Source organism: Gouania willdenowi, chromosome 4 (genome assembly GCF_900634775.1).
Source record: "Gouania willdenowi chromosome 4, fGouWil2.1, whole genome shotgun sequence".
Classification (NCBI taxonomy): domain Eukaryota; kingdom Metazoa; phylum Chordata; class Actinopteri; order Blenniiformes; family Gobiesocidae; genus Gouania; species Gouania willdenowi.
Window position 1 is genome coordinate 3,058,707 of NC_041047.1, and position 27,466 is coordinate 3,086,172.

The window sequence follows — 27,466 nt, forward strand, 5'->3', positions numbered from 1 at the left end:
GAGCATTTCATTTTGTTTAATGTGCTGTAAGAAAATATATCACTTTCCTGCATTAATTATTCCCTTTCAAAGTAAAAGCACGGGATCTTTTCTTCACCTTTTGCCAACTCAAACATCTGCGACGAGTGGAAACACACACTCTTCTGTGTGTGTCTGTCTGTGTGCGCGTGCGTGTGTGTGTGTGTGTGCGTGCGTGCAAGATCAACTGTATCTCCTCTAGCACTCTTCTCTCTCCGTGTTCTTTTGTTTCCATGTGGGTGAATGTGGGTGAAAGGAGGCCAGAGGGCGTTTTGGTGAAGCTTATGATCCATTAATTAGCTCAACATCTGCCTGGACCAGGCAGTAGATCCATTTGTCTGAGCACAGTCCTGAAGGCGGGCTGTTCCGCGGACCAAGTTGCTTCCTTCTGTCCAAACATCGTCTCCCGACCCGACGCTGCCCATTACATGACTTTAACATGACATTACAATCACAGCCTGCAGCGGCTCCTCCTGCCAACAACAATACACTTAGTGTGTGTGTGTGTGTGTGTGATGATGGATGAACGCCGTGTGTTCTCCTGTTGGATGAAGGAAGCCAGTGATTATCACCTTTCAAACATCCAGCCTATCACACGCGAGGAGCCTGATTAACGCACACGCAGCGGAAATGTGTGAGTGTGATTAACACGACAGGGAAAACACAGCCATCATCGTACACGTGCACTCGATTCAGCTCAGCTCGCTACATCACATGGAGATATTAGCGCACAGAGTGGTGGCCTAGTGGTTAAGGACGCTGGCCTTGTAATCAGAGGGTTCATTAGCTAGCACACATACACACACATTTAGATACACAGATACACACACACTTATACACATATGGATACACACACATATAGATACACACACACACTGATATACATATGGATACACACACACATTCTGACACACATATAAATACACACACACTGATACATATATGGATACACACGTATAGATACACACACACACATTCTGACACACATATAGTACACACACACACACACACTGTTACACATATGGATACACAGACAAACACACACTCTGATACACACACAGATACACAAAATGATATACACAATGATACGCACGCACAGATAAACACACGTTAGCACTCGGCTAGCGCGCACACAGATACACACACACCGATACACATAGACAAACACACACTCTGACACACATATAAATACACACACACATTCAACTTTATTTATATAGTGCAAATTACAACAAAGTCATCTCAATGCGCTTATCACGGCGTCATTTAGAAACAATGGGAAGAAACAACTCCCTTTTAACAGGAAGAAACCTCCGTTAGAACCAGGTTCAGAGGTGGCAGCCATCTGCGTGGTCTGGTCAGGGTTAGTGGACAGAAGGACCAACAGAACAGGATAGAGAGATAGAACATCAGAGTGTTCCAGACTAGTTGGTACTCGGCTTGCACACAGTTTGTTTGTGTGTGTGTGTCAGTGTGTTTGTGTGCACTGCCTTTTTGTGATTTTATTATTCTTGTGTGTGTCAGTTATTATTTGTCAGTTGTATATTTGTTGTGTATTCATAGATGTGTGTGTGTGATGATGTGGTGCTGTGCGTGCGTGTGTGTGTGCTGCCCCCTAGTGTCTGCTCTGTCAGCTGTAACATGGTGGTCCAAAGCTCTGCAAACAACGGGACGTTCACTGGGTCCAGACGAAGCCCAACACAAATAAAGAGAGAGCGAGCGTCGTGTTTTGTGTGAAAGCTCACGGAGGAATGTGGAATTATGAAAATGGCTTCTTTGATTATTTGAAATCCCAAGTATGTGTTTCTTTATCCTCTCAGTCGGGGTCGGAGCTGCCCTGGACGTGGAGGGGGATTCACGTCCATCTGCCATCGGCCGCCTCGGCCACACCGCATCGCTGAAGAGAGGAGGCAGCCTGAGGACCCCACGACCCAGCAGTGAGCGCACGCACGCACACACACACACACACACACACACACACACACACACACACACACACACACACACAGGATCTCACTAAGGCACATGTGTGAAACTCAAGGCCTGGGGACCAAATCCGGCCTTTTAGACGAGAGCAGTGTTTCTTAAACTTTTTAGGTTCTAGTCCCCCTTTCTCTTATTTTTGAATCCTTGTCCCCCTTTTGTCCGACTCCAACATTTTGCTCAGAATAATATGAAAAAACAACAACAATAGATCATATTGATGGAATGAATGAGTGATAACACATTTTAAAGACTCTTATTTTGTAAATCAGTGTATGGAATGAAACATTATTTACTGCTTTCTGAATGGATTCATTTCTAAAGTTTTTCATTTCCGGTCATCTCAAGCCTGCTGTGACCAAGACTGACTCTTGTATTTTCAGTTCATGTTCTAATCAATATCATTTCCATCACAGATGTCTGTAATGACGTCTCCTCACACTAAGTGTCTTTAGAAACATCTGGTTACAGCTGTGTCACCACTCAGCCCTGATATGTGTCAAATGTCTGTGTGTGTGTGTGTGCGTGCGCGTTGCAGCTTGGCGATCTGAAACTCCGCTGCAGGTGCAGTTTGTGGATAAACTCTCGGACGTTGTGATTGGACAGCTGCCCAACTTCTGGAAGCTTTGGATCTCCTACGTTAACGGCAGCCTTTTCAGTGAGGTCAGTCACTTCTCACCGTGTTATGGATACTTTAGTAGCATTAGCCACCCATTAGCATCTGAAATCACTTCCTCATCTTTAAAGGGATCCTTCACTGTTTATACAGATGTGTCCTAAAACTATTGAAATTTTCTTATTAGTAGATCTATGTCTAACAAAACACATTATTCTGCACCATATTTGTTTTATTCACTTTTAAAAATGGGACGACTTTACAGTTTTAGAGCCTGTGTTCCTCCATCTTGAAATCATGTGATTGATGATGTCACACAGCCCCACTGCCTGTAAACATCCCATAGTTTTTTATTGGAGTGAAACATTTAGGATTATTTATAGACCGTTTAGCAGATTTTTAGATCATTTAGCAGCTTTTTCAGTCAAGATGACAAATTGTGCTGCTTTCGGTTGCTTCAAATAATCAGGAAATGTTAAAGGTGTCACTGTAAACCTTTTTTGTTTACCGAAAGATGATAAAAACAGTTCATTTCAGCCACCAGAGTGTGTCAGTGCACTGTTTAAAAGAGAGTAAAGGTTCCCGAGGAGAGCTCTTCTTCTCTGCTTCATTGTCTACTACTAAACCGCAGAGTTGGAACTGTCGCTCCCTGCGGTCATAGACAATTTTTCGGGTCACAACTATTTTTATCCTCTTTTGGTAAACAGAAGATGTTTATATTGACATATTTAACTTTTCCTGGTTTTACAGAGCAACCAAAAGTAGCACACGTTGTCATTTTCACTGAAAAAGCTGCTAAATGACCTAAAAAGTCCCATTTTTAAAGGTTATTAAAACAAATATGGTGCAAATTAATTGGGTTTCTTAGACATAGATCTACTAATAAGGACATGGCAAAATGTGTAAAAACTCTTTTTTTTAGCAGAACATGTAAGTTGTTTATCTGAGCTGTACTCCTGGTCTTTGCTTCCATCTATTGGCTATTTGATGTTACTACAGATCCATGCTACTGAGAGCTATGATTTACATGTGATTTCTCTGCATAAAGGTTTTTGGTTTTTTTTGTCTCAGACTGGAGAGAAGTCTGGACAGGTGGAGAAATCCAAAAAGAACGCCCGACAGAGGCAGAACGACTTCAAAGTACGCAGCGTTCCTCCGCTGCACCTTGTCTGAACTCTCACAAAGTCTTATCAGGTGCGTATCATTGTTGTTGATCTCCTTCTTCTGGTAGAAAATGATAGAGGAGCTGACCAGCCAGCTGGTGAAGCTGGTTCGTGGAGCCCTGCTGCCTGCCACCCTGTCCCAGGCTGGGCTGAGTCTATACGGAGGCTGGGAGAAGCAGACGGAGCTGAGTGGAGCCTGGATCACACAGATCATACACACTGTCAGGTGAGGACCACACACCTGAGGTTTAACTCTAATACCACGCTGTGAGGCTAATGAGGGGAATGCTCTCATTTAGGCCCCCAAACCATGAGTTAAAAATCTCTGCTTAGAGCAACAGCAGCTCAAAGTTTCAGACACTGCTTCTTTTTCTACTTTACTCCTTCTTCTACTTCTTTACTTCTACTTCTACTTTTTCTTTTTTACTTCTTCCTCTACTTTTTCTTCTACTTCTTCTATGTCTTCTGCTACTTCTACATCTTCTTCTACTTTGTCTTCTTATTCTACTTCTACTTCTTTACTTCTATTTCTATATCTACTTCTTCTACCTCTTTACTTTTATTTTTTCTTCTTATTCTACATTTTTTTATTTCTTCTACTGCTTTTTTTTACTTCTTTTTCTTCTACTTCTTCTCTTTCTACATCTTCTCCTTTTTCTACTTTCCCTACTAATTCTACCTCTACTACTTCTTTTACATCTACTTCTATTTTTCTACTTCTTTTTCTTCTGTCTTCTTCTACTTTTTGTACTTATTCTACTTCTACCTCTACTTTTTCTTTACTTCCGATTCTTTTTTCTTCTTCTTCATCTTCATCTTCATCTTCTTCTTCTTCTTCTACATCTTCATCTTCTTCTTCTTCTTCTTCTTCTTCTACATCTTCATCTTCTTCTTCTTCTTCTATATCTTTTTCTACATCTTTTTCTACGTCTTCTACATCTTTTTCTACATCTTTTTCTTTACTTCTACTACATCTTCTTTACTTCTACTACTTGTTCTTCTCTTCACCGATTTTGCATTTATAATTTACAAATACTTTTAACTTTTAACTGTATTTCTACTTATTCTACTTCTACCTCTACTTTTTCTTTACTTCCGGTTCTTCTTTTTTTCTTCTTTTTCTTCTTCTACATCTTCTACTTGTTCTTCTTCTTTACTTCTACTACTTATTCTTCTCTTCACCGATTTTGCATTTATAATTTACAAATACTTCTTTTAACTTGTACATAGGAAAATTATTTATGTATTTTCACATGTAGTAGTGCTTTTGTTTACACATACAAACGGAACAACAAAGAAGTTAAAAGAAGTTACTATAATTTTGCTTAGAAATTGAGGGCTCACAAAGCACACCTCTGGATGGTGCTTTTATTTTGAAAACCGAGACGTGTGTGGTATATGAGAGTTGCTGTGTGTGATTGTTCTGTTGGTTTATTTGTGTCTCAGGAGCTGCTACGAGGCACTTTCTGCTCTGGAGATCCCCAACGATCTGCTGCAGGGGATCCAGGACCTTCTGCTGGACCTGAGAGTTAACTGCCTCGTGGTGACCCTGCTGCACAGCGCTGAAGGTCAGTCACTACAGTCAGACTAGAGTGTGTGGATCCATTTTTTATTTCTTTTCTAATGTTTTATACATTATTGTATTTGGCAATTGAAAATAAATAATGTGAGGTGGACACTTGGGTTCTTTCTGTGTGGAGTTTGCATGTTCTCCCCGTGCTGCATGGGTTTCCTCCGGGTACGGTAAGGGCTTCCTCCCACAATCCAAAAACATGACTGTTGGGGTGAGCGGAGTCTCTCTATTGCTTGTAGGGGTGACTGTGTGTGTGAGTGCTTGTCTGTCTGTGTGTAGCCCTGTGATGGACTGGCGTCCTATCCAGGGTGTACCCCCTGTCTAACACGCAATGAGAGCTGGAGATAGGCACCATCAGACCCCCACGATCTCGAAAACAGGAACAACCAGTTCAGAAATGTGTGAATGTACTTTTATTTTGAAGGGGGATGTATTTATGCAGCTGAGTACGGCCTCTTCACTCTTCTAACAGTAGATGGCGCTTTTGTTTTTCAATATTTTACCTACTTATGAGTTCTACTCTTTAAAAGGCAGAATTTGTGAAAAAATAAAAATGAATTCAAAGTCTTGTAATGATGAAGCGGTCGCTATGGAGTCTTATTTCTTGATCTTGCCCGATGCTCCTCTAAGCTTTATATCGCTCTACACTGTTTGACACTGTTTTATCTCAGGTTCAAACTGCTCCATATTTCATATTTTGGAACATTTTTGGAAGTTGTAAATAGTTTTTGATCTGTGTCAGATTGTTGCTGGGTTTGTTGGTGGATGCAGACATGACAAAATCACACACACACACACCCACACACACACACACACACAAACACACAGTAAAGTCTTTAAACCCTGTGACTGAGGAAGCTTCACACTAACGTTTTTTTCTATTTTCAGACATCAAGAGGCTCGCTGAGAAAGAAAACTGGATGGTGGACAATGAGGGAATCACTGCTCTGGTCAGCATGTGACATTAATCACATTGTACTGTGATAAAATCAACATGTGATAGATTCATGCTAAGAGTTGTGACGTGTGTGTGTGTGTGTGTGTGTGTGTGTGTGTGTGTGTGTGTGTGTGTGTGTGTGTGTGTGTGTGTGTGTGTGTGTGTGTGTGTGTGTGTGTGTGTGTGTGTGTGTGTGTGTGTTGCAGCCGTCACAGTTTGAACAGTGCGTGGTTCAGATGCTGCAGTCCCTCAAAGAGCCTCTGGAGGTGAAAGTGGGAGAAATTAATGTAAGAACAACGTTAAAACTACATCATTTGCCAGACGTTAGCGTTTAAAGCGCTGTGAGGATGAGGAGGTGTGATGTCATAATCTCTTTGCTGGTTCTCACAGGTTCTACAGCTGGAGCAGGTCCAGGATCAGGCTGCAGAGCTCAGTGTCAGCATCATGAAGGTCAGAACAGGAAGTGACATCATGAGATGGAGGGAGGGATGGATTTAGGGTTGAGGGATGAATGGATTCAAGGTATTGGATGGATGGATGTAAACAAAGTCTATAGATGAAGAAATGGATATATTGTATAAATCCAAACTCATTCATTTCCAGCCATTTTCAGACTGTTAAAGACCCACAGAATATTTTGTACTATGACAATCTGAAATCTGACACCAGATTGTGGTGCCAAATCTGGTGATTAAAGTCTCTATTTTCATCAAAAAAAAATAGTTTGCAGCTTGTTTCGTTTTGGAGTTGAATAGAGTAAGTTTTACACAAATCACCAGTTTCAGAGCAAAAAACTGAGAAAACAGCCTTTTTCTAAAAAAAAGTCGACTTTGAAAACTCTAACATCTGAACATTGGTTTCCGTCTTAAAAAAAAAAAGAAAACAACACTGAGACAAGGCTTTTGATGGCAAAATTATTATTATTTAGCTATCTGGCTCACAGTTGAATGTTTTGCTTCCTGTATCTCCTCCCCCCGTCAATCACACAAACGTAACTTCCTCTTCCTCCCGACACTCAGAGATGACCCGTTAGTTGATGGTTTTATCTCACGATCGCGACATTATCAATAATCCACTTAGGTCCACACATGTTCTGTGTTAGTATGTGGAGCTGTGAGCTGCTGGATACGTCACAATATCACTTCATAGCGCCATAATCTCCCTCGTTCCTGCTTCTTCCTCCTTAGCTAATGGTAGCGTCAGTGGCTAATCTATCATCTACAGCTTAGATATTGATGAGGGACCTCCGCCAGGGTGTTTTCTAGTAATCTCTGTAAAAAAAAAAAAAACGTAATTGACGTAATATTACGTCAATGGCACTGAATGAATGAATTTTTATTAATTTATTTTGAAATACTTTATTAATCCCAGCAGGAAATTTGGGTTTTTACACTCAGTGTGACTTGGTTGCCGGAATCGCGCGAATTGTGTTGCTTGACGTTGCATCATTTACATTGACTTTGAATGCATTCTAGTCACTTCAGCCGTGTTCAGTGTGAACACACCTTAAGATATCTAGTAGTAGATATATAGATATTGATAGATGTATAATGATTAAATGATGTTGGTTTTTTTACTCCTTCACTAAATAAAACATCTCCAATGATTATTAACTCTTAATAAACTCTCAATAAAACAAGCAGTGCAGAGTGATTTACAGACGACAGAATTAATTAAATAAATGATAATAACTAGTTTGATTATCCTCTAACTCTAATGTCTGACTGATGCCACATGTAGAGGATCTAAAGCTGCTAACCTGTTTCTATCTTGTCTCAGGTGTTCATAAACTGTTTGGATCAGCTCAGCATGAAGTCAGAAGGAGACGGCAGCTCCTCACAGTGAGCATTCATTCATTCACTCACTCACTCACTCATTCACTCACTCACTCACTCACTCACTCATTCATTCATTCATTCATTCATTCATTCATTCATTCATTCATTCATTCACTCTTTCATTCATTCACTCTTATTCATTCACTCTTTTATTCATTCATGCACTCATTCATTCAATAATTCATTCACTCATTCATGCACTCATTCATTCACTCACTCACTCACTCAAGCACGCACGCACTCATTCATTCATTCATTCATTCACTCTTTCATTCATTCACTCTAATTCATTCACTCTTTTATGCACTCACTCACTCATTAATTAATTAATTCACTCATTCATGCACTCACTCACTCATTCATTCATGCACTCATTCATTCATTCATTCACTCACTCTTCTTTTCTTCTCCCTGTCAATCATCATCATTGATCCTGTGTGTTCAGCAACATGTCAGGAGATCTCTCCTCTCCGGATCACTTCGCTGACCTCACAGAGGGATTCACTCCCACCTCAGTAAGACTCACACTCAACAAAATACACACCTTTATCTACATTTTTATTTGGCTCATGATTGGGCTTTAATTTTGAGATTAAAGATATGTTGAGTTTTCTATTTTGACTATGTACAAAATCACATTATCACTTTATTTATAATACTCGTTTTAGGAGTCGCTGCTTCATCTTAACCTGCCTCACTAAAGAACTAAAAGTGGCTCATGTTGTGTTGCAGTTTAACTCATTGGCTGCCAACCATTTTCACAACATATAAATTAAATCCACCGTCTTATGCTGCGTTCACACCGGATGCGTCACGAAATGTCCCTACGTCCAGATGACATACAAAGTCAATGGATCGATGCGTCCCAAATGCGAAATCTTTCCAGTGTGGCAGTGCGGTGCGATCCGCACGTCAAGTGCGTTGGCTGTACGAGCGCGTTCCCAATTTTACGCATATCCACACACCCGCAGGAGTTGAAAATATTGAACTCCTGCGGCTGTTTTGCATAACGAAAGCCAATCAGAATCTTTGTTGACGATGACTTCAGGCCGTCAACAAGGACACCGGTCTGTTCACCCATTCAACCATGGAGTAGAAGCTGTGTGTGACCACCTGGAGCTGTAGGACTCGGACTTTATAACCAGGACTGGACTAGGAAGGATTAGGTGTGGAGGAGAATCAGCGAGGAGGTGGTAGTAGCAGGTAAAAGTTCTCTCTGTAGCACTGAGCTAGGATAGCAATAGCCACTAATCACATCGGCTTTTTTCACTGGTGGTTTATGTTTATGAGAGGAGAAAAAGGAGCGCAGCTAGTCGCTTCAGCAGGCAGTGAAACTCACTGAGTTGGATGTGTCGCTGGTGGGCGGGGCTTCGCTTCAGACGCACGTATGATGCGAATGGGAAAATTTTTTAATCCTGCGGACCCTGCCGTGCATTTCGTATTGCAGATGCGTCCGCTGCCTCAGAAGACGTATTCAGTGTAAACGCAGAATTAGACTCGTTTTTCCATTTTTTTCTCTCATAAACTCTTCACCTCCTTCTGTATATAATGGGAGACCTCCCCCACAGTGTTTCCTAGCAACCCCCGTGAAAAAACACAATTGACTTACATATTCGTCAATGGCAGTGAGTGAGTTAATAAATGTGCCTGTGTGGCATACATCAGCAAATTGTATTTCTGGTCAGACTTCATTTTAATAAAAAATATTGATATTTAAATCGTATATCGTCATTTTGAGAAGAAATATCGAGATATGAATTTTGGTCTATATCGCCCAGCGCTAGTCATGATTTTTGAAGAGAGAAACTGTTGTGGGTGTTGATGTGACCTCCTCTGACTAATGTGTGAAAGTCTGACACCTGAACGCACCACAAGCACAGATGTGTGTTGGTTTCCTGTAAGTGTTTGTGATGATGAAGATTAAACTCAGACGAGGACGAGGAAGAAGAGGGCTGCTGGTAAAGGAAACACACGGGGTTTCCCCCACGCACGCGGTGTGAGAAAAGTCAGCGCGCGTGCTAGTGTTTGTGTTTCCAACGCAGAGAAAAGTGAGCCATAGGAAAGACTTCAGTCTCTGTGAAGCAGTTTGCATGTTCTCACCTGAAGCTCATTGAGTCTCAGACGAATCAGTCAGTGAAGAAATACATTTAAATGATTTAGTTACGACTGGAGGTTCTTGGGCCACATGGATATTTATCAATAATTTAAACGATAGTAATATTGTACTAATAACAGTACGGTAATAACTAAAGAGTAGTTAAAGGTGTTAAAATTGTTTTAAATAGAAACATACAAAAATCTTTTATTTTATTTTATGAATAAACACAAAAAACACATTGATCTAAAATATTTCTAAATGTAGAAAATTAAACAAGACATTTCCGAACACTCCAGTAGAAATGTGAACAATTTACCAAATGTATTTTTTGAGATACGATCATTTTTATAAACAGTGCAGAGGCATTTTTCAAAACAATCTTTACTGCAGCTAACAACCTTTACTACAATTCACAGGTTTTGAAACATTCTTGTTTAATTTGCAGTTATTTTTCTTCACTTTGTAAATGGGCATTTTGTTGTTGTTGTGATTCTATGAATTGATTGTGTTTTTATGTTGTTTTGCAATTTTATGAATTGTTTGTTTATTAAAGATGTTGTTATATATTGATGATGCTTTGATGAATTCATTGTGTGTTGTACAGGAGCAGCGTCTGCTGATCGTCCTCAGTAACTGCTGTTATTTGGAGAAACACACGTTCCTGAACCTCATGGATCACTTTGAGAAACACGGACTGACAGGGACGGAGAAGATCGCACGGGTGTGACATGTGCCCACACACACACACACACACACACACACACACACACACATATACACACACTTGTTCTTCTGAGCAGAGATGTGTGTGTTAAAAGAAGTGAAGGCTGGTAAAGGTTGTCACCTCTGACTTTCAGACATATTGGCTCAGTGAGTCACTGATGAATCACAGCTTTTCCTGTAAACTCACATTGACATTTATTGTAAAGTTTGAACTCACACTCATTAAAATGTGTTTGTTCTTCTAAATCCAGTCCTGGAGCTTTTTACAAAAATGTTCAGAAATGCTTTTAAACGTGTAACATGTTTACACTCCAAATATTACATTTGTTAATATATTTTATTGTTTTTCTTCGTTTTATTTATTTTTTATTTAATTAGATTGAAGTCTTTATTTAAACGAGCAAGCATTTAAGATCATGTTTCTGGTTTTCTTAATCTCGATTATTATTAGGGTCCGATGTCCCAGAATGGGACAGAGGAACCTATTGTTTTCGCTTTTATTTCCTATTATTATTATTATTATACCCCGCCCGCCTTTGATCGCTAATTCGACCCCCTAAAAATGCCCGAAAACTCACCGAAATTTGCATGCACCTCAGGCCTGGCGAAAAATTTGATAATTTGGTGGCGTGAAAAAAAACGGAACCGGCAAAACAAACGATGGAACCACACGACCGCCAGGTCTGACCGATTTGCACGAAAATCGCCACATGTAGTCTTCGCCCCAGAATGAGCAAAAAGTTACATTGTGACCCCGCCCAAAACCAAACAGGAAGTCAGCCATCTTGGGTCAAAGGTCAAAAATGGCGTTTCTCCCTCGAAACGCTTCTGCGCTATCTAGTCTGAGGGGATTCATCCGATTCGCTTAAAACTTGGCAACACCACATAGGACCCATTGAAGATGAAAAGTTATCGAAAGAATTTTCGTATCTGTCACGGTTTGGTCGTGGCGCCGCCACAAAAATGCAATGCTAATTTTCGTTAGCACGCAAAAAATTCCAAATCTCCATAACTCTGACACACAAACTTTGATCAGCTTCAAATTTCACACAAAGGACATGTGCCCAAGCTTGGTCATGACTGCTTTGAAACATTTCCCATCATGCCTTGTGTTTTCGACCGGTGTCATTTAAGGTCATGTACACGGTTAGCATTTACAGGACGCCGTTCTAGGAAAAAGCTTATAACTCTAGAATGCAAAGTTCAAACTGCTTCATATTTGATACACATGATGACCGTACAGCCATAAACAAAACTCGAGAACCAATTTACCCATAATGCCTTGCGTTCTCAGAGGGCGCCGCTTCTGTGGTCGTCCAACACGAGCAGCTGTAGCGGACAGACGATATGTCGTGTTGACTTCAAAACACTGTAGGATGAACCTACACAGAGGGTAGCAAATTGCTATGGAAGAAAAAAACAGGCTGTGATCAGTGGGAGGGGCCTATAATGACACGGGAGAATCCTTCGCCATCAGCACGCTATAATAGGAAAATGCTTATAACGCTTCAATGCAAAGTTCAAACTGCTTCATATTTGATACACACGATGATTGTCCATCCATAAACAACGCTCGATGACCAAATTACCCATCATGGCCAGTGGGAGGGGCCTATAATGACACACGAAAATCCCTCGCCATAACTACGCCGTTATACGAAAACGCTTATAACTCTAGAGTGCAAAGTTCAAACTGCTTCATATTTGATACACACGATCACTGTCCAGAGCTAAACAACAAACGATAACCAATTTACCCACAATGCCTTGCGTTCTCAAAGGGCGCCGCTTCTGTGGTCGTCCTACACGAGCAGCTGTAGCGGACAGACGATATGTCGTGTTGACTTCAAAACACTATAGGATGAACCTACACAGAGGGGAGCACATTCCTATTGAAGAAACAACAGACTGTGGTCAGTGGGAGGGGCCTAAAATGTCACTGGAAAATTCTTCGCCATCAACACGCTGTAATAGGAAAATGCTTATAACGCTTCAATGCAAAGTTCAAACTGCTTCATATTTGATACACACGATGATTGTCCATCCATAAACAACGCTCGATGACCAAATTACCCATCATGGCCAGTGGGAGGGGCCTATAATCACACAGGAAAATCCTTCGCCATAATTACGCCGTTATACGAAAACGCTTGCAACTCCAGAATGCAAAGTTCAAAGTGCTTCATATTTGATACACATGATGACCGTACAGCCCCAAACAACAAACGATAACCAAAAACACCCACAATGCCTTGCGCTCTCAGAGGGCGCCGCTTCTTGGGCCGTCCTACGCCAGCAGCTCTAGCGGCAAGACGACATGTCGTGTTGACTTCAAAACACTGTAGGATGAATCTTATTAGATGGAAGCACATTGCTATGGCAAATAGAGCAGGCTGTGAAAAGTGGGAGGGGCCTATCATGACACAGGAAAATCCTTCGCCATAACTACGCCGTTATATGAAAACGCTTACAACTCCAGGCCAATTCCCAAATCCCCAACAGTGGTATACGTGACCGTGGGTTACCGCCCCCGGCCGCTTCATCGGACCCTATGACGCCGCTCGCGGCTTTAATTATTATTATTATTATTATTTATTTGTTTTTGTTTTTATTGTTTTTTCACGTTCCCAATTTTCTTCCTACCAGGCGAGCGTGGACGCTGTCCGTGAGCTGGACAGGAAACTATTTGATGCTTATATCGAGAGACGTGCTGATCCAATCGCAGGCTCTCTAGAACCTGGAATGTACGCTGGTTATTTTGATTGGAGGGACTGTCAAACCCCTACAGGTAACAACCTTTACTACAGCTAACAACCTTTACTACAGCTAACAACCTTTACTACAGCTAACAACCTTTACTACAGCTAACAACCTTTATTACAGCTAACAACCTTTACTACAGCTAACAACCTTTACTACAGCTAACAACCTTTACTACAGCTAACAACCTTTATTACAGCTAACAACCTTTACTACAGCTAACAACCTTTACTACAGCTAACAACCTTTATTACAGCTAACAACCTTTACTACAGCTAACAACCTTTACTACAGCTAACAACCTTTATTACAGCTAACAACCTTTACTACAGCTAACAACCTTTACTACAGCTAACAACCTTTACTACAGCTAACAACCTTTATTACAGCTAACAACCTTTACTACAGCTAACAACCTTTACTACAGCTAACAACCTTTACTACAGCTAACAACCTTTACTACAGCTAACAACCTTTACTACAGCTAACAACCTTTATTACAGCTAACAACCTTTATTACAGCTAACAACCTTTATTACAGCTAACAACCTTTATTACAGCTAACAACCTTTATTACAGCTAACAACCTTTACTACAGCTAACAACCTTTATTACAGCTAACAACCTTTACTACAGCTAACAACCTTTATTACAGCTAACAACCTTTATTACAGCTAACAACCTTTACTACAGCTAACAACCTTTACTACAGTTGACAACCTTTACTACAGCTAACAACCTTTACTACAGCTAACAACCTTTACCATGATAGTCTTCTGACGGGTACAGGAGGAGAACTCTGGCCTGTTTGTGGTTTTGTGGTAAAAACTCACTGTGACTGACTGTTCAGTCACAGTGAGTGACAGCTCAGAATATTGTCGACCTCTTTTTTACCCTGAGGCAGAAATTTAAATTTGAGTTTGTGGTTTAGCATTTGCAAGTGTGTGTGTGTGTGTGTGTGTGTGTGTGTGTGTGTGTGTGTGTGTGTGTGTGTGCGTGTGCGTGTGCGTGTGCGCGTGTGTGTGTGTGTGTGTGCGCGTATGAGAGGGACGCAATGCTTACACTTGTTTTGAATTCTTGGACTGGGCTTCCCTGCTAAGGATGCTTCCCCAAACTGAAGCTAAAGAGTGAAACTGTGTCTTAAAGCCTTTGTTTGTTTATTTTCTAACATCTGTGTACAAAGAAATCTGACTCCACTTTTAATCAATCTTTTTTCTCACCTTTTAACCTTTAGGCATTTTTGCTGTTTTTTCATTGTGTTTGGTTTGACCTTTATATTTCATATAAGGAAATCCATAAACCTTGCATGTTTGGTATAATTTTTTTCAGGACAACCTCCCAAATATGACTGTGAAGTATTTTCTTTAATATGGCATACTGTATTAACACAGTGGATCTAAAACCACTATAAAAACTAAAATTCGAGTAGAAAAAGTTAGGTTTTTTTTACTATAAAAGTCCCAAACATTTTTAACGAATCATTTTTATTGCTTGTATAGCAAATCTAAACTATATATTTCAAAAACTTATATACAGATGAATCAAAAAACTCTATATGTATATATAGCTATTTACAGTGAAATGCAAGCAATGTTTCAGGCGATTTTGTACAAATATTTACAAAAAAGTATGATTCTAAATACAGGGAAAGGCAAATTATTTGTGCCTCATTGTGTTGATATAAAACAAACTAATATATTAGACACTACACTACACTCTAATCTCACTCACTACACACTAACTACACAGTCAAATCACAGTAATAATCACTATTATCTCAACTCACCCTCTCTTTCTCCGTCTCTGTTTACCTGTCACTTGAAAACAAAATTCTATATGTGGACATTATGATTGGACAATGGCCTTCTTCTTCTCCACCAATAGGAAACAGCTATAATGAGATGTTTCAGTGTTGTCAACACTTTCGCTTTAATTTTAAACGCGCTCTGCAGCGTCTTCCTGCACGGAGCACTGACAGCTCAAGAAAATGTCACAAAAAAAAACACGCGCACATTTTCCCTCATAACTCCACTTCTATTTGGCCTATCAACATGATTTAAAAACTGGTGTGTAGTTAGAAACGAGTTGAAATGGAGATCCAAGAGCGCTGCGCTTTTCTGCTATTGGCTCTTTAAAACGATCATGTGATCAGGACGCACCGGTGTGTCCGTTGGCCCCAGAGTGTTAAATAAGAATGATTTGTCATTATTATTACTCTATGAATAAATACTTCTATCTTCCACTTAAATCCATCAACTACTTTTATTTCTTACGTTGAGCTTCTCTCCTCAGGTGTGAGGAGCTACCTGAAGGAGGCTCTGGTCAACATCATCGCCGTCCACGCCGAGGTACAGACATCCTCCTCTAACTGTGTTCTCAGGTGTGCTCTCCTGTTCACGTATGTGTGTGTGTGCGTGTGCGTGTGTAGGTTTTCACCGTCAGCAAAGAGCTCGTCCCTCGAGTTCTGACCAAGATCGTGGAGTCGGTCGCAGACGAGATGTGTCGACTCATGCAGTGTGTGTCGTCCTTCAGCAGGAACGGAGCTCTGCAGGTGCCACACACACACACACACACACACACACACGCTATTTCTCATTAAGCTATTTGTCGACTACGCTGTTTATCATATGTTGATTTGAGAAAATGGCAGAACAAATTAACTGTTTCTAATAAAATATTAATTAATTTATAAAATACAAACAATTATGTTTACCAAAAAAGTAAATGAAATTCCATATAAAAAACATTTATTTCAACTTTAAAGACTTTATTAAGTGCAACAAAAAGGCTGAAGGCTTGAAATCAGCATCTTTTTATTTAATTCTATATTTCTCTGCCACATCAGCTCAGGATTAAATAAATAGTGTAAAAGCAGAAGTCAGAATTTTTCAAAATAAAACACTTTGAAATAAATGACAATAAATTGTTATTGTTTCTTTGCGGTCGTGTTGATTGGAGAACCATGAGATCTGTGACCGTGCTTTAATGTGTTCTTCTTCTTGTTTGTGTGAATGTTGCTCAGGCTCGTCTGGAACTCTGCGCTCTGAAAGACGCCATCGCTGCTTATCTCAACACTGACAGCAGGTCAGTCAACCTCCGACAAACTCATCAAAATGTCCGGATTTCCCAGGGACCCTGAACGCATCTAGGGGAACACGTTGATTTAAATGATCATAACTCTGCTAATATTTGCTCTATCTGAGAAATTCCACCAGTTTCTGAAAGCTAATGAGTTGTTTTTCACAGCCCATGTCATGTCATTACTGTAATTTTACTCACACGTAACATAATCATTAATGATGCCGCTTTGTTTTGACGAAATTGTTGCACATGAGGAAAAGAGAATAGAGACTAAAGTCCAAGATGGATTGAAAGAAACCAAACACTGGTGGATTTAACTCAAAAATATCATCAGGAAGATCTTCCTAGATGATAAAACCTCCATGGAGGTTCAGAGAGGGGTTTGAAAACAAAGAAGCCACTGGGAAAAACTTAGAATGTAGGAAGTTAACGTAAAATAAAGTTTCCATCATCTGGGGCCTCATTTATAAACGCTGCGTACGTACAAAAGAAAGCGTACGTGACATATAAGCAAAGTTTGGGATTTATAAAAACAAACCTGGTGAGATAATGTGCGCACGTCCACGCCAGCTCTGACCCTGCTGTACGCACAAAATCATGAGAAACTGGAAACTCCGCCTCCAACAGGAGAAGGGTGAAATTGATAGAATTTGTGTGAAATAATCGAACATATTGAACATTTTACAACACGTTTTGCAAAAAACGGAGAAGGAAAATTTTTTACTGACGTTCCAGGAAGTGAGTGACGTGCGTGTGCCTAGAAATACAGTTTTATATTAATAATAATAATTGGAATCAAAATCACATGATCATTGCACAAAACTGCCGCTCAATTGGCTGCAACACCTGTAGCTGTTCTAAAAAGGAACACACTCTAACGACGCACAGTGATTTATCAGGCACTGCTGGAGGACGAGATGCACAGGAAACATGGAGGGATATGATCTTCATAGACCAGAGATCTGTAGACACATTGTTCACCGGTCACAGTGGACAATAACAACTTATTTATCTATTATGTTGTATTTTGCCGTTACAAGGTAGATTCAAGAAAACATTAGATTGAGTGTGACGAGGTCGGCCCAAGTGTCTTCTTTTTATTGGATATTAAAATACGGTCACCATATGCAACGTGCCGTCTTCTTCCCACATGTTTTGGTTAGCTTAGCACGTAGCAGCGCTGGCTAAGCAGGACAGGAAGTGACGGTAACGTGTGTGTTTCAGCTCCAGCTTCAAACAGGCTCTGGATTCCCTCCCACACCTGCACAGCGGCTCCGACAAAAAGTGAGTTTACCTCTCGTATCGCTGGTTGGCGTGGTGGGTTTAGTTTCTCACGTTGTGTGTGTGTGTGTGTGTGTGTGTGTGTGTGTTTCAGGCTGCTGGAGGAGCTGCTGAATAAGTTCACGTGCAGTATGCAGCTGCAGCTCGCCTGCTTCAGATCATCGTCTGTCCAGCCTGTGAAGAGATGAGTGTGCGCTATAACCACACATCGTTTCATCAAAGTCAGCGAAAAATTCAGGCCTGAAAGTCATTTCACAATAAGAGTTTTCTGAGTGTGTATCAATAAACAATCACTAACTAATTGTGTGTGGCTTTTACAGTATTTTGGTGAATGTTTGTGTGCACAGCTTCCTGTTTCACGGTTGCTTCTTTGATAAGGAAGTCTATGAGTAAATTCAGGACAGTGTACACTGTCTATCAACAGCTCTTATTGTGAAAGGCTAATACACCTCTATTTCTTTCACTTGGAAAATTGGATGTGAAAATAAAAACGTTTGAAATTCAACTTGTTGTAGAGATAATTAATAATTTTTTTCATGAAGTCCTCGTGCATTTCTTCATGAAACCTTTTTAATGACGTATGAAGAAAAAAAAAGAAAAACGGCATTTTATTTGTTGTTAAACACAATTGAACTGATGTGAAAATTCAGCTTTTATGGAAACCATCCTGTCCAGTTTACGTTAATATTTCACCGTCTTTGACACTAATGTGTTGTAGAGTAGTTTTTATTGTCGTTTTGTATGTCTGGACTCATTTTGTCGGTTTTCCTGTTTTGTTTCTTTTTTCTTGTGTGTATTTGGAGTTATTTTGTTTATGTTTATATTTCCATTTTTATTGTGTATATTTCGAGTCATTTTGTGCACTGCGCGCACATCCCATAAAGCGGAAGTGCATTTTAGTCATTGGGAGCTTTAGTGCTCTGCCCTTAGTGTCCCTGAAGCCCCTCCCTCTCTGTATATACACAGCTTTCTCAATATTAATCTCTAACCAATAATTGGACATTTATGCCGTGCGGTAAACAGAGGCGATGGATACTCACATAACCTTATATAGACATTATTACTGATGGTTTAAACACATGGAGACACATTAAACATGTAACAATGATTCTATCATCATTTGTATCGATTTAAAATCATATTTAAACGTTTACCATGATATTCTGTTTCATTTCCTTTTATGGTGTTAAAGTGGTTTTTAAACAAGTCTTTTCGATCCTTTTTTCTTTTGTACATTTTTGCTGAGTGTTTTAAAGCATCAGAGCGAGTGAGTCAGCGGTTTTTTTGTTGTTGTTGTGTACACTAGTTAAAATCACAACTCCTCTGTTATGCGTGGATGGATCAGGCTAAAATTTGGTCGCTATAATTTATGGATGTGTACAAATTGATGCCAGAAGCTCGATTTTTGATTTGAAAGTTGATTTCTCATTTATTTGCAAATCAAATATTGCTACAGTTGGTGGTACCGAATCATTGACACATACCAATACATAAATGGGGCCCATTACTCCGTATGTGTCACAGGGGAGCCAGGGGGCCCCATTTTCAAATAATTACTTCTCTGTTGATTCTCTTTGAATCGGGCTGTAATTTGACATGGATTTTTTATGAGCGGATGTCAAGAGCCTCTCGGAGACCTTTGTGAGGGGGGGGAGGACGGGGGCCCACCCCTTTTTTCGGTCATTTCTAAATTTATCAGAACATAGTTGTGTGATATATCGTTTCAAAGGCAATTCAACATAGATTACCATATTATGTCACACAATTTCATTTGTTTTACTCTGGAACCGAGAATTCTCAGAAACCTGGTACGTGCTATTCGGCGTGGGGACGTTCCGCGGGCCCGGCTGTAGTTCATCAGAACTTCTTCTGTTTTGTTTCTTGTGTATTTGGAGTTATTTTTGTTTTGTCTATATTTTCATTCTTGTGTCATTTTGTGTGTTTACTTTGGTGTTCATGTTTGACTCAGTGTGTGTCGTTCAACATTGATAATAATAGTGACAGGAATTATTTTTGAACTGTTATTCATTCATCGAACACTTTATTGTCTCTACATGTATTTACACATTTAGAATAAAACACACACACAGTCACTGGTGCAGTCTGTGTGGATCCAGGATGGTCCTCTGGTATTCCTCCTCACACACGTTCATGTGATCTGTGAGTCCCTGGAACTCGTAGATGGGATAAAAAGTCGTCTGTGGGGCGTAAAACTGGAGCTGCCTGGAAAACAGCGGCTCCACCTGCAACAGGTGAAGGTGACGAGTGTGAAACTCAAAGATTCTTGTCCTCAGGGGTGAGGGAAATGTGTGACATTTAAAAGAGCAGCAGCACAAACGGTGACATTCCTCGTCCAAACGCCAACCAATAAAGAAGGTTTACGTGATGTTGGAGTTTTAGATGATCAATGGAACAAATTGGAGGTTTGTGTCACTTTACCTGGACGATCAGACTCCGTCTCTGGTCCAAACATTCTTCCTCGAAGCTCAGAAACAGACGGAAACTCGGCGGCGTTCCACTGAGGAATCCGAAGCTCTGGATCTCTGATGATGGGAATAACAGAGAAGGAGACGGAGCGTCACTGAGGAGGGAATAACGTTAGATAGTTACGCCACCTAAGGATGCTACGCAGGTGATTGGATGTCTGAGCCAGTGGGCGGGGCTTTGTAGTAACAGAATCATGATGTCATCAGGAAGATAATATTTACAACAAAGTGAATCCCTTTGGTTTGTGATGCTGAATGTAAAAACTCACGTTTTAAACATTTGGATCATTTTTGTTTCATTAAGAGACAAATTCATGTTAAACAGCATTTTCTATATTATTGTTAAAAATGTGTACAGTACACATGAAGAATATATCTAAATGTTAAATCTAAATGTATATCCATCCATTTCCAGACCCACTTTGTTCTATTACACCATAAACAGTATATATACTGTATATATATATATACATACAGTGGGGCAAAAAAGTATTTAGTCAGCCCCTAATTCTGCAAGTTCTCCCACTTAAAAAGATGAGCGAGGCCTGTAATTTTCATCATAGGTAAACCTCAACTATGAGAGCAAAAAATCCAGAAAATCACATTGGAGGATTTTTAATGAATTTATTTGCAAATTATGGTGGAAAATAAGTATTTGGTCAATAACAAAAGTTCATCTCAATATTTTGTAATGTACCCTTTGTTGGCAATGACAGAAGTCAAACGTCTTCTGTAAGTCACTGTTGCTGGTATGTTGGTCCATTCCTCCATGCAGATCTCCTCTAGAGCACTGATGTTTTGGGGCTGTCGCTGGGCAACACAGACTTTCAACTCCCTCCATAGATTTTCTATGGGGTTGAGATCTGGAGACTGGCTATGCCACTCCAGGACCTTGAAATGCTTCTTACGAAGCCACTCCTTAGTTGCCCGGGCGATGTGTATGGGATCATTGTCGTGCTGAAAGACCCAGCCATGTTTCATCTTCAAAGCACTTGCTGATGGAAGGAGGTTTTCAATGAAAATCTCACGATACATGGTCCCATTCATTCTTTCCTTTACACAGATCAGTCGTCCTGGTCCCTTTACAGAGAAACAGCCCCACAGCATGATGTTACCACCCCCATGCTTTACAGTAGGTATGTTCTTTCTCCTCCAAACACGACGAATCGAATTTTTACCAAGAAGTTCTATTTTGGTTTAATCTGACCATATGGCATTCACCCAATCCTCTTCTGGATCATCCAAATGCTCTGTAGCAAACTTCAGACGGGCCTGGACATGTAGTGGCTTAAGCAGGGGGACACGTCTGGTACTGTAGATTTGAGTCCCTGGTGGCGTAGTGTGTTACTGATGGTAGCCTTTGTTACTTTGGTCCCAGCTCTCTGCAGGTCATTCACTAGGTCCCCCCGTGTGGTTCTGGCCTCTCTCGTCTTTTTAAGTGGGAAAACTTTCACAATTGGTGGCTGACTAAATACTTTTTTGCCCCACTGCATATATGTATATTTAGTTATATCTACCAAAAAAAAATAGAATATAAAAAAAATACCAACCGCCACTTAATTGTAGCAAAACTATGTCACAAACACTATGCTGAGTACCCAGTATCTTGTCTTTTACAGTATTTTTCTGCAATGTTGTAATTATTGTCTGTCATTTTGTACATTTACATTGGGGGCCGCATTAAATTAGATAAGTAAGATTTACATTTAGATTTACATTTAACATTTAGATTTACGTTTAAACTTAACATTTAGATTTATATTTACATCTAGATTTACCATTTTTATTGAACTCATATCTTTATTGATCTTTTACATTTAGATTTATTTTTCATGTTTACACATTTTTAACAATGATATAGAACATGCTGTTTTACATATATTTCTGTCTCAAATTGAAAAAAAAATGAGCTAAATGTTCAAAATATGTCGGCTATGAAACAATGATCAAGTTTTTTCATTCAGCACCCCATACTTTGAAAATCAGATTATCATTGAAAATAAGACGTTTGTTTGTCTCTGGCCTTCTGTTAGGGTGTGTTAGAGTCATTACGATGTCTCACCTGACAGGTAGTCCTGAAGGGGGAGGAGCTTACAGGTGACATCTCTCTGCAGCTCCCTCACCCTCTCCGTGCCCCCCCCACAGAACACGCGGCCCTCACACAGCCTCCGGCCATATAGCCCGTCGACGCCCATCCACAACAGCACGCCTCCATCCAGGCTCTGCCCCATTGCTCCGCCCTCTGTGGGCAGGGGAATCACCTCGGGGCCCCCGGCTGACCCGGTGTGCCCCGGCTTGATGTGGCAGCCTTCAGGGGCCGAGGTGGTGACCTCCCTCAGCAGGACGCCATGAAGATACACGGACACGTGGAGGCGACAGTCTGAGAATGTGATGAGTCATCAATGTGAGCATTTCATCCTTTCTCATGACAGCTTTGTATTTAAATGATCTGTTGGTAGCTTCACATAAATAGACAATTGAGTCATCAGCGTATATAGAAGAAAACACCTGCGGTTACCCAAAGCTAATACACATCATGAGTCCAGAAACAGACAAAACAACAACGGAACATTTAAAATGACAGAAAAACACACAATTATACACAAAAAACTACATTATGAATCCACAAAATGACAACAAAAAAACACTGAATGACTCTGAAAACACATATCTAATAAACAAGTCTTGACTCGTTTCTTAACCTGATTTTAAAAGACTTTTCTAGACAGGATTTGGTAAAGTCGTCTGTTTAAGTCTCTGTTGGATTATTTACAGTTTACAGTTGCTCCCTACTTCTGATTGGCTCTGAGGAGACTTTAATTAACCAACTTGGAAAGCTTTAATGAGTCGTGTGTGATTCAATCCATCAGATTTACCTGGAGGAGGAGGAGGAGGCGGAGCCTCTGCTGACCTGAAACTGTTTTCCACTGAGAAGTTCTGAGGATCAGAGGGAGGGTAGGAGTAGAAGGAGGCTCTGACCTCATATCCTGTTCACACAGATGCACACAGCCAATCAGCACACAGCCAATCAGCACGCGGCCAATCAGCACGCAGCCAATCAGCACACAGCCAATCAGCACGCAGCCAATCAGCACACAGCCAATCAGCATGCAGGAAGGACTATCACCTGTTTCTGTGTTGGCTCTCTGCCAGGACGGAGCAGGAGGAGGAGAGTGTGTGAAGACCTGATCCTGATCCTGATCCTGATCCTGATCCTGATCCACACTGAAGTCCCTCCAGCTGCAGTCGGAGCTCTGCTGGAACAACAAACGACTCTTTAACCCGTTGATCATGACTGAACCCACAGCTCTATACAGCAGAGTGAATAAAACGAGCTCAACCCACAGGTTGAGAACCTTTGAGCCAATCACTGCTGTACCGTGGATTTGGTTTGAGCTCAGATCAGTTTCTCACCTGAGGAGATGCTGCAGAGGAGGAGGAGTGACTCTGCTCCAGTCTGGGTCCTGCAGCAAATAAACCAGATATTATTAGTTTATTTACAAGGAATACAAAGAAATAAACAGCACAAAACAAAAAGAAATGACAGAAAAATACACAAAATGACCCGACATAGAAAAACGACAACAAAACTACACAGAATTCCAGAAAAACACATAAAATTGGAGAAAAATACACAAAATGACTCCAAAAACACAAGAAATACACAAAATGACAGAAACCCCATGTGTTAAGAAAACCAGTGCCCCATTTATGTTCACGTCAGTACCCCCACATGATAAGGCTTTGTGTGTGTGTGTGTGTGTGTGTGTGTGTGTGTGTGTGTGTGTGTGTGTGTGTGTGTGTGTGTGTGTGTGTGTGTGTGTGTGTGTGTGTGTGTGTGACTGACGTTTCCTGGCTCCTCCCCCTGGCAGGAGGCGGTAGACTTTGAAGGGCTCTGATATGTCCAGCTGATTTTTCTCCTGCAGCTCCTGAAAGTCGTTGCTTTTGTTGAGTGCGCAGCGGAGACGCGTCTTCCATGTGGGGGGGTCTGGTTTGTCGATACCGTCCCGATGTTTTCCTTTAAACAGTGCCCAGGCCTGCACGGGCGCACAAATAAAACTGTCAGATATGATATATGATATGATATGATATGATATGATATGATACTCCCCAAAGACATGAATGACAATATATATATATATATATATATATATATATATATATATATATATATATATATATATATATATATATACACATACACAAAAGGACACTGAAAATACACACAAAAAAACTAAACATTACGCAAAACTACTCCAAAAACACACAAAACTGCAAAAAAGAAAACAAGGTGGCAACAATGACTTTAAAAACACGACTCAAAAACACACAAAATGTCTAAAAAATATATACAAAATTACCAAAGGAAATCACACAAAACTGTGATTGTCTCCCCACATGTTTACACCAGTGTCTCCAGTGACAAATAGACAAGAAAAAACAAAATAACCCTTAAAAAAACAGAGAAAGACCTGAAACGACTGTAAAAACACACAAAACTTAACAAAGTGACAGAAAACAACAATAAATGATTCCCAAAGTTGGTCAAAAATATACAAAACACATAAAACTGCATCAAAGTGACAAACAGGACCAAAAAATATACATAAAAAAAACCTTCAAAAACTCTAAAAAGAAATGAATATGTTTGTGTTTTCACCTTTTATTCTCGTCAGTGTCACCCGGGGTTTCCATGGATACGTCCGGTAATTCACACCGGTTGCGTTTGGAGTCCGCCGCGGTGCGCTCCGGTTGAACGACCGTGACGTCACGAGAGAGAGATCTCACGATGGTTATATAATCGCGCGAGAACACGGATAAATGTATGTGTTATAAACAGATAAACAGGTCAGTGTTCCTAACGAAGGAGAACTAGAATGTTAGACTCTGGATTTGTCATAGAAACATTTTTCATCAACAGCAACAGAGAAGAGATACAACTGTAAAACCAGTTAAACATGAACTAAATCAAAGTTGCTGCAGTTTACAGTGAGTTACAGTATGAGAGGAATCAATATAGCGGATGTGAATTTGTTTTCACACATTATGACGTTTTGTATTTACTTGAAATATAATCTGAAGTGTTTTATTTTGAAAAGTAACCTGATATTTTATTGCGGAGTACGTGCTCAATTTCCTGTTTAGCTTCATTTGGTCTGTGCTGATTGATGCGTCGTTCTCCGGTTTCCGCCATAAATAGAAGCCCTGCGTAAATCTGACGGAGGGAATCGGACTACCGCATCTGGGACGGAGCAGACACGCACCACAGCGGACCTGGTGAAAATTAACACATAGACTAAAGTGGAAACTTATCAGCTCTGGTGACGCGGCGGTGACGTAACGCAGCGGAGCCGCATCCAGTGGAAATTGGGGGCTTTTGTCTGCAGTCTGAGCGCAGCCCCATCTAGTGGTCAAACCAGGTAATGCAGCACAGAAAAGGCCCAATAAATCAAATTGAATTTCAACCCTTGTGACTGTCGTGATATCTATCTATCTATATCTATATATATATATAAACACCTTTAGTCGTTTCATTTTATTTGAGACTTTAACTGAACATAAAAAGTTATTTGTTTTTACAGTTGATAAATGACAAAAGGCAAACTGTGTTTTAGGAATACAATGTAAAAATAATCATTCAGAAATAAAGTTGCTTAAATGTCAAACAGTAAAACAAGGATTTTTTTTAAATTAAAATTAAAATTAAAATTAATTCCTCACCTTGAAGAGCGCTGCGTCCTCATCCTGGTTGTAATCCTGTTTTCCCGCGTGTTTCCATGGTATCCTGAACTCTGTCTTACTTTCGTTATCCCAGACCAGCCCGGGATATTTCCCACAATCCACCTGTTCAATCAGCCACCGCCTCAGCTTCCCGTTACCAAGGTTACCAGAGTTATCTGGACCTCCGTGATGCATGTGAGCCTCCATCTCTGACAGACCCTAAAGGAGGACTGACTGAGGAACTGAAGTTTTTATCTCCTGCTATGGTGGGTGGAGGATGCTGAGTGGGGAACCCCCGGCCCATAGTCTGTCTCACACACACACACACACACACACACACACACACACACACACACACACACACACACACACACACACACACGCAAAAAACTGCAGCAACGCGTTGTTTAATGTTGTAAAGTCATGATAAAATCAGGCCACCGGTCGCTTTCTGCTTCATTTTTGCACCTTCACTAAGAATTGCGCAACAGAAGAAGAACCAACTGATAGTCTCAAAAGTTTCGGACCATTTCATCTGTGACATGAAACTAACTGAAATATGTTAGTATCAAAGCAGTAGAAAACCTTTTCTAAAAAAAACCTTTTTTTCCAATGAATTTGGGAAAACTGTAATGAAAACGTTTGACCACTAGGGGGAGGTAATGCTAAAAGTAAATCTTACATTTAAATATAAATGTTAAATCTAAATCCAAATGTTAAATGTATATGTTAAATCTAAATGTTAAATCTGAATGCCACGGGTGAAACTAAATATTTAGCGAATATACAAATTCACAGTGAGTACCAAAATAAAAGCTCATTGACGTGAACAAGCGCTAAATCTGATCAAAAGTAACGTAAAAAAGTGTACATGCATTTTTTAAGCGTGGGTTTTTGCTAAATGTTGCTGTTTATTTAAGCATGCGCAACTTTACAATCAGCAACTCATACTAAGAAAGTTCGAAAATTCGAAAAAAATATATATAGAAAAATTCAACATGTTTGAAAATAAATGTTTTTATTTTTAAATGTTTGTGCATAATGAAATAATTTGATGTTTAATTTTAGAGACACATGGATGACAAACGAAATAAATAAACAACATGTTATATTCACCAAAGTGTTTAAAAAACCCTTTATTTTAAGGTTCTTTGATTGTAAAAGGTTGAATTCAACTCCTATAAGTTG

General features: G+C 40.1%; 2 protein-coding genes across 2 annotated transcripts in view; one reads left to right on the plus strand and one right to left on the minus strand.

Moving 5' to 3' along the window:
- Positions 1 to 18,373, plus strand: part of exoc2 (exocyst complex component 2) — a 56,370-nt gene extending 37,997 nt beyond the window's left edge. Inside the window, exons 12-28 of the mRNA XM_028444707.1 lie at positions 1,839 to 1,955; positions 2,540 to 2,664; positions 3,689 to 3,757; positions 3,849 to 4,006; positions 5,227 to 5,348; positions 6,242 to 6,303; positions 6,497 to 6,577; positions 6,681 to 6,740; positions 8,070 to 8,131; positions 8,574 to 8,643; positions 10,831 to 10,947; positions 13,596 to 13,737; positions 16,002 to 16,057; positions 16,138 to 16,260; positions 16,732 to 16,793; positions 18,015 to 18,074; positions 18,166 to 18,373. Coding sequence (XP_028300508.1) covers positions 1,839 to 1,955; positions 2,540 to 2,664; positions 3,689 to 3,757; positions 3,849 to 4,006; positions 5,227 to 5,348; positions 6,242 to 6,303; positions 6,497 to 6,577; positions 6,681 to 6,740; positions 8,070 to 8,131; positions 8,574 to 8,643; positions 10,831 to 10,947; positions 13,596 to 13,737; positions 16,002 to 16,057; positions 16,138 to 16,260; positions 16,732 to 16,793; positions 18,015 to 18,074; positions 18,166 to 18,259 — 1,580 coding nt within the window. The 3' untranslated portion in view covers positions 18,260 to 18,373. The remainder of the gene's footprint in view (positions 1 to 1,838; positions 1,956 to 2,539; positions 2,665 to 3,688; positions 3,758 to 3,848; positions 4,007 to 5,226; positions 5,349 to 6,241; positions 6,304 to 6,496; positions 6,578 to 6,680; positions 6,741 to 8,069; positions 8,132 to 8,573; positions 8,644 to 10,830; positions 10,948 to 13,595; positions 13,738 to 16,001; positions 16,058 to 16,137; positions 16,261 to 16,731; positions 16,794 to 18,014; positions 18,075 to 18,165) is intronic.
- A 1,788-nt stretch (positions 18,374 to 20,161) lies between these two features.
- LOC114461635 (interferon regulatory factor 4-like) lies at positions 20,162 to 26,486 on the minus strand. The gene is made up of 8 exons (XM_028443871.1): positions 26,279 to 26,486; positions 24,405 to 24,594; positions 23,972 to 24,021; positions 23,685 to 23,811; positions 23,434 to 23,544; positions 22,620 to 22,937; positions 20,511 to 20,614; positions 20,162 to 20,314 (listed from the first exon to the last, which is right to left on the minus strand). The coding sequence occupies exons 1-8, from the start codon at positions 26,483 to 26,485 to the stop codon at positions 20,162 to 20,164; spliced, it is 1,260 nt and encodes a 419-aa protein (XP_028299672.1). The 5' UTR covers position 26,486.
- Positions 26,487 to 27,466: the final 980 nt, after the last annotated feature.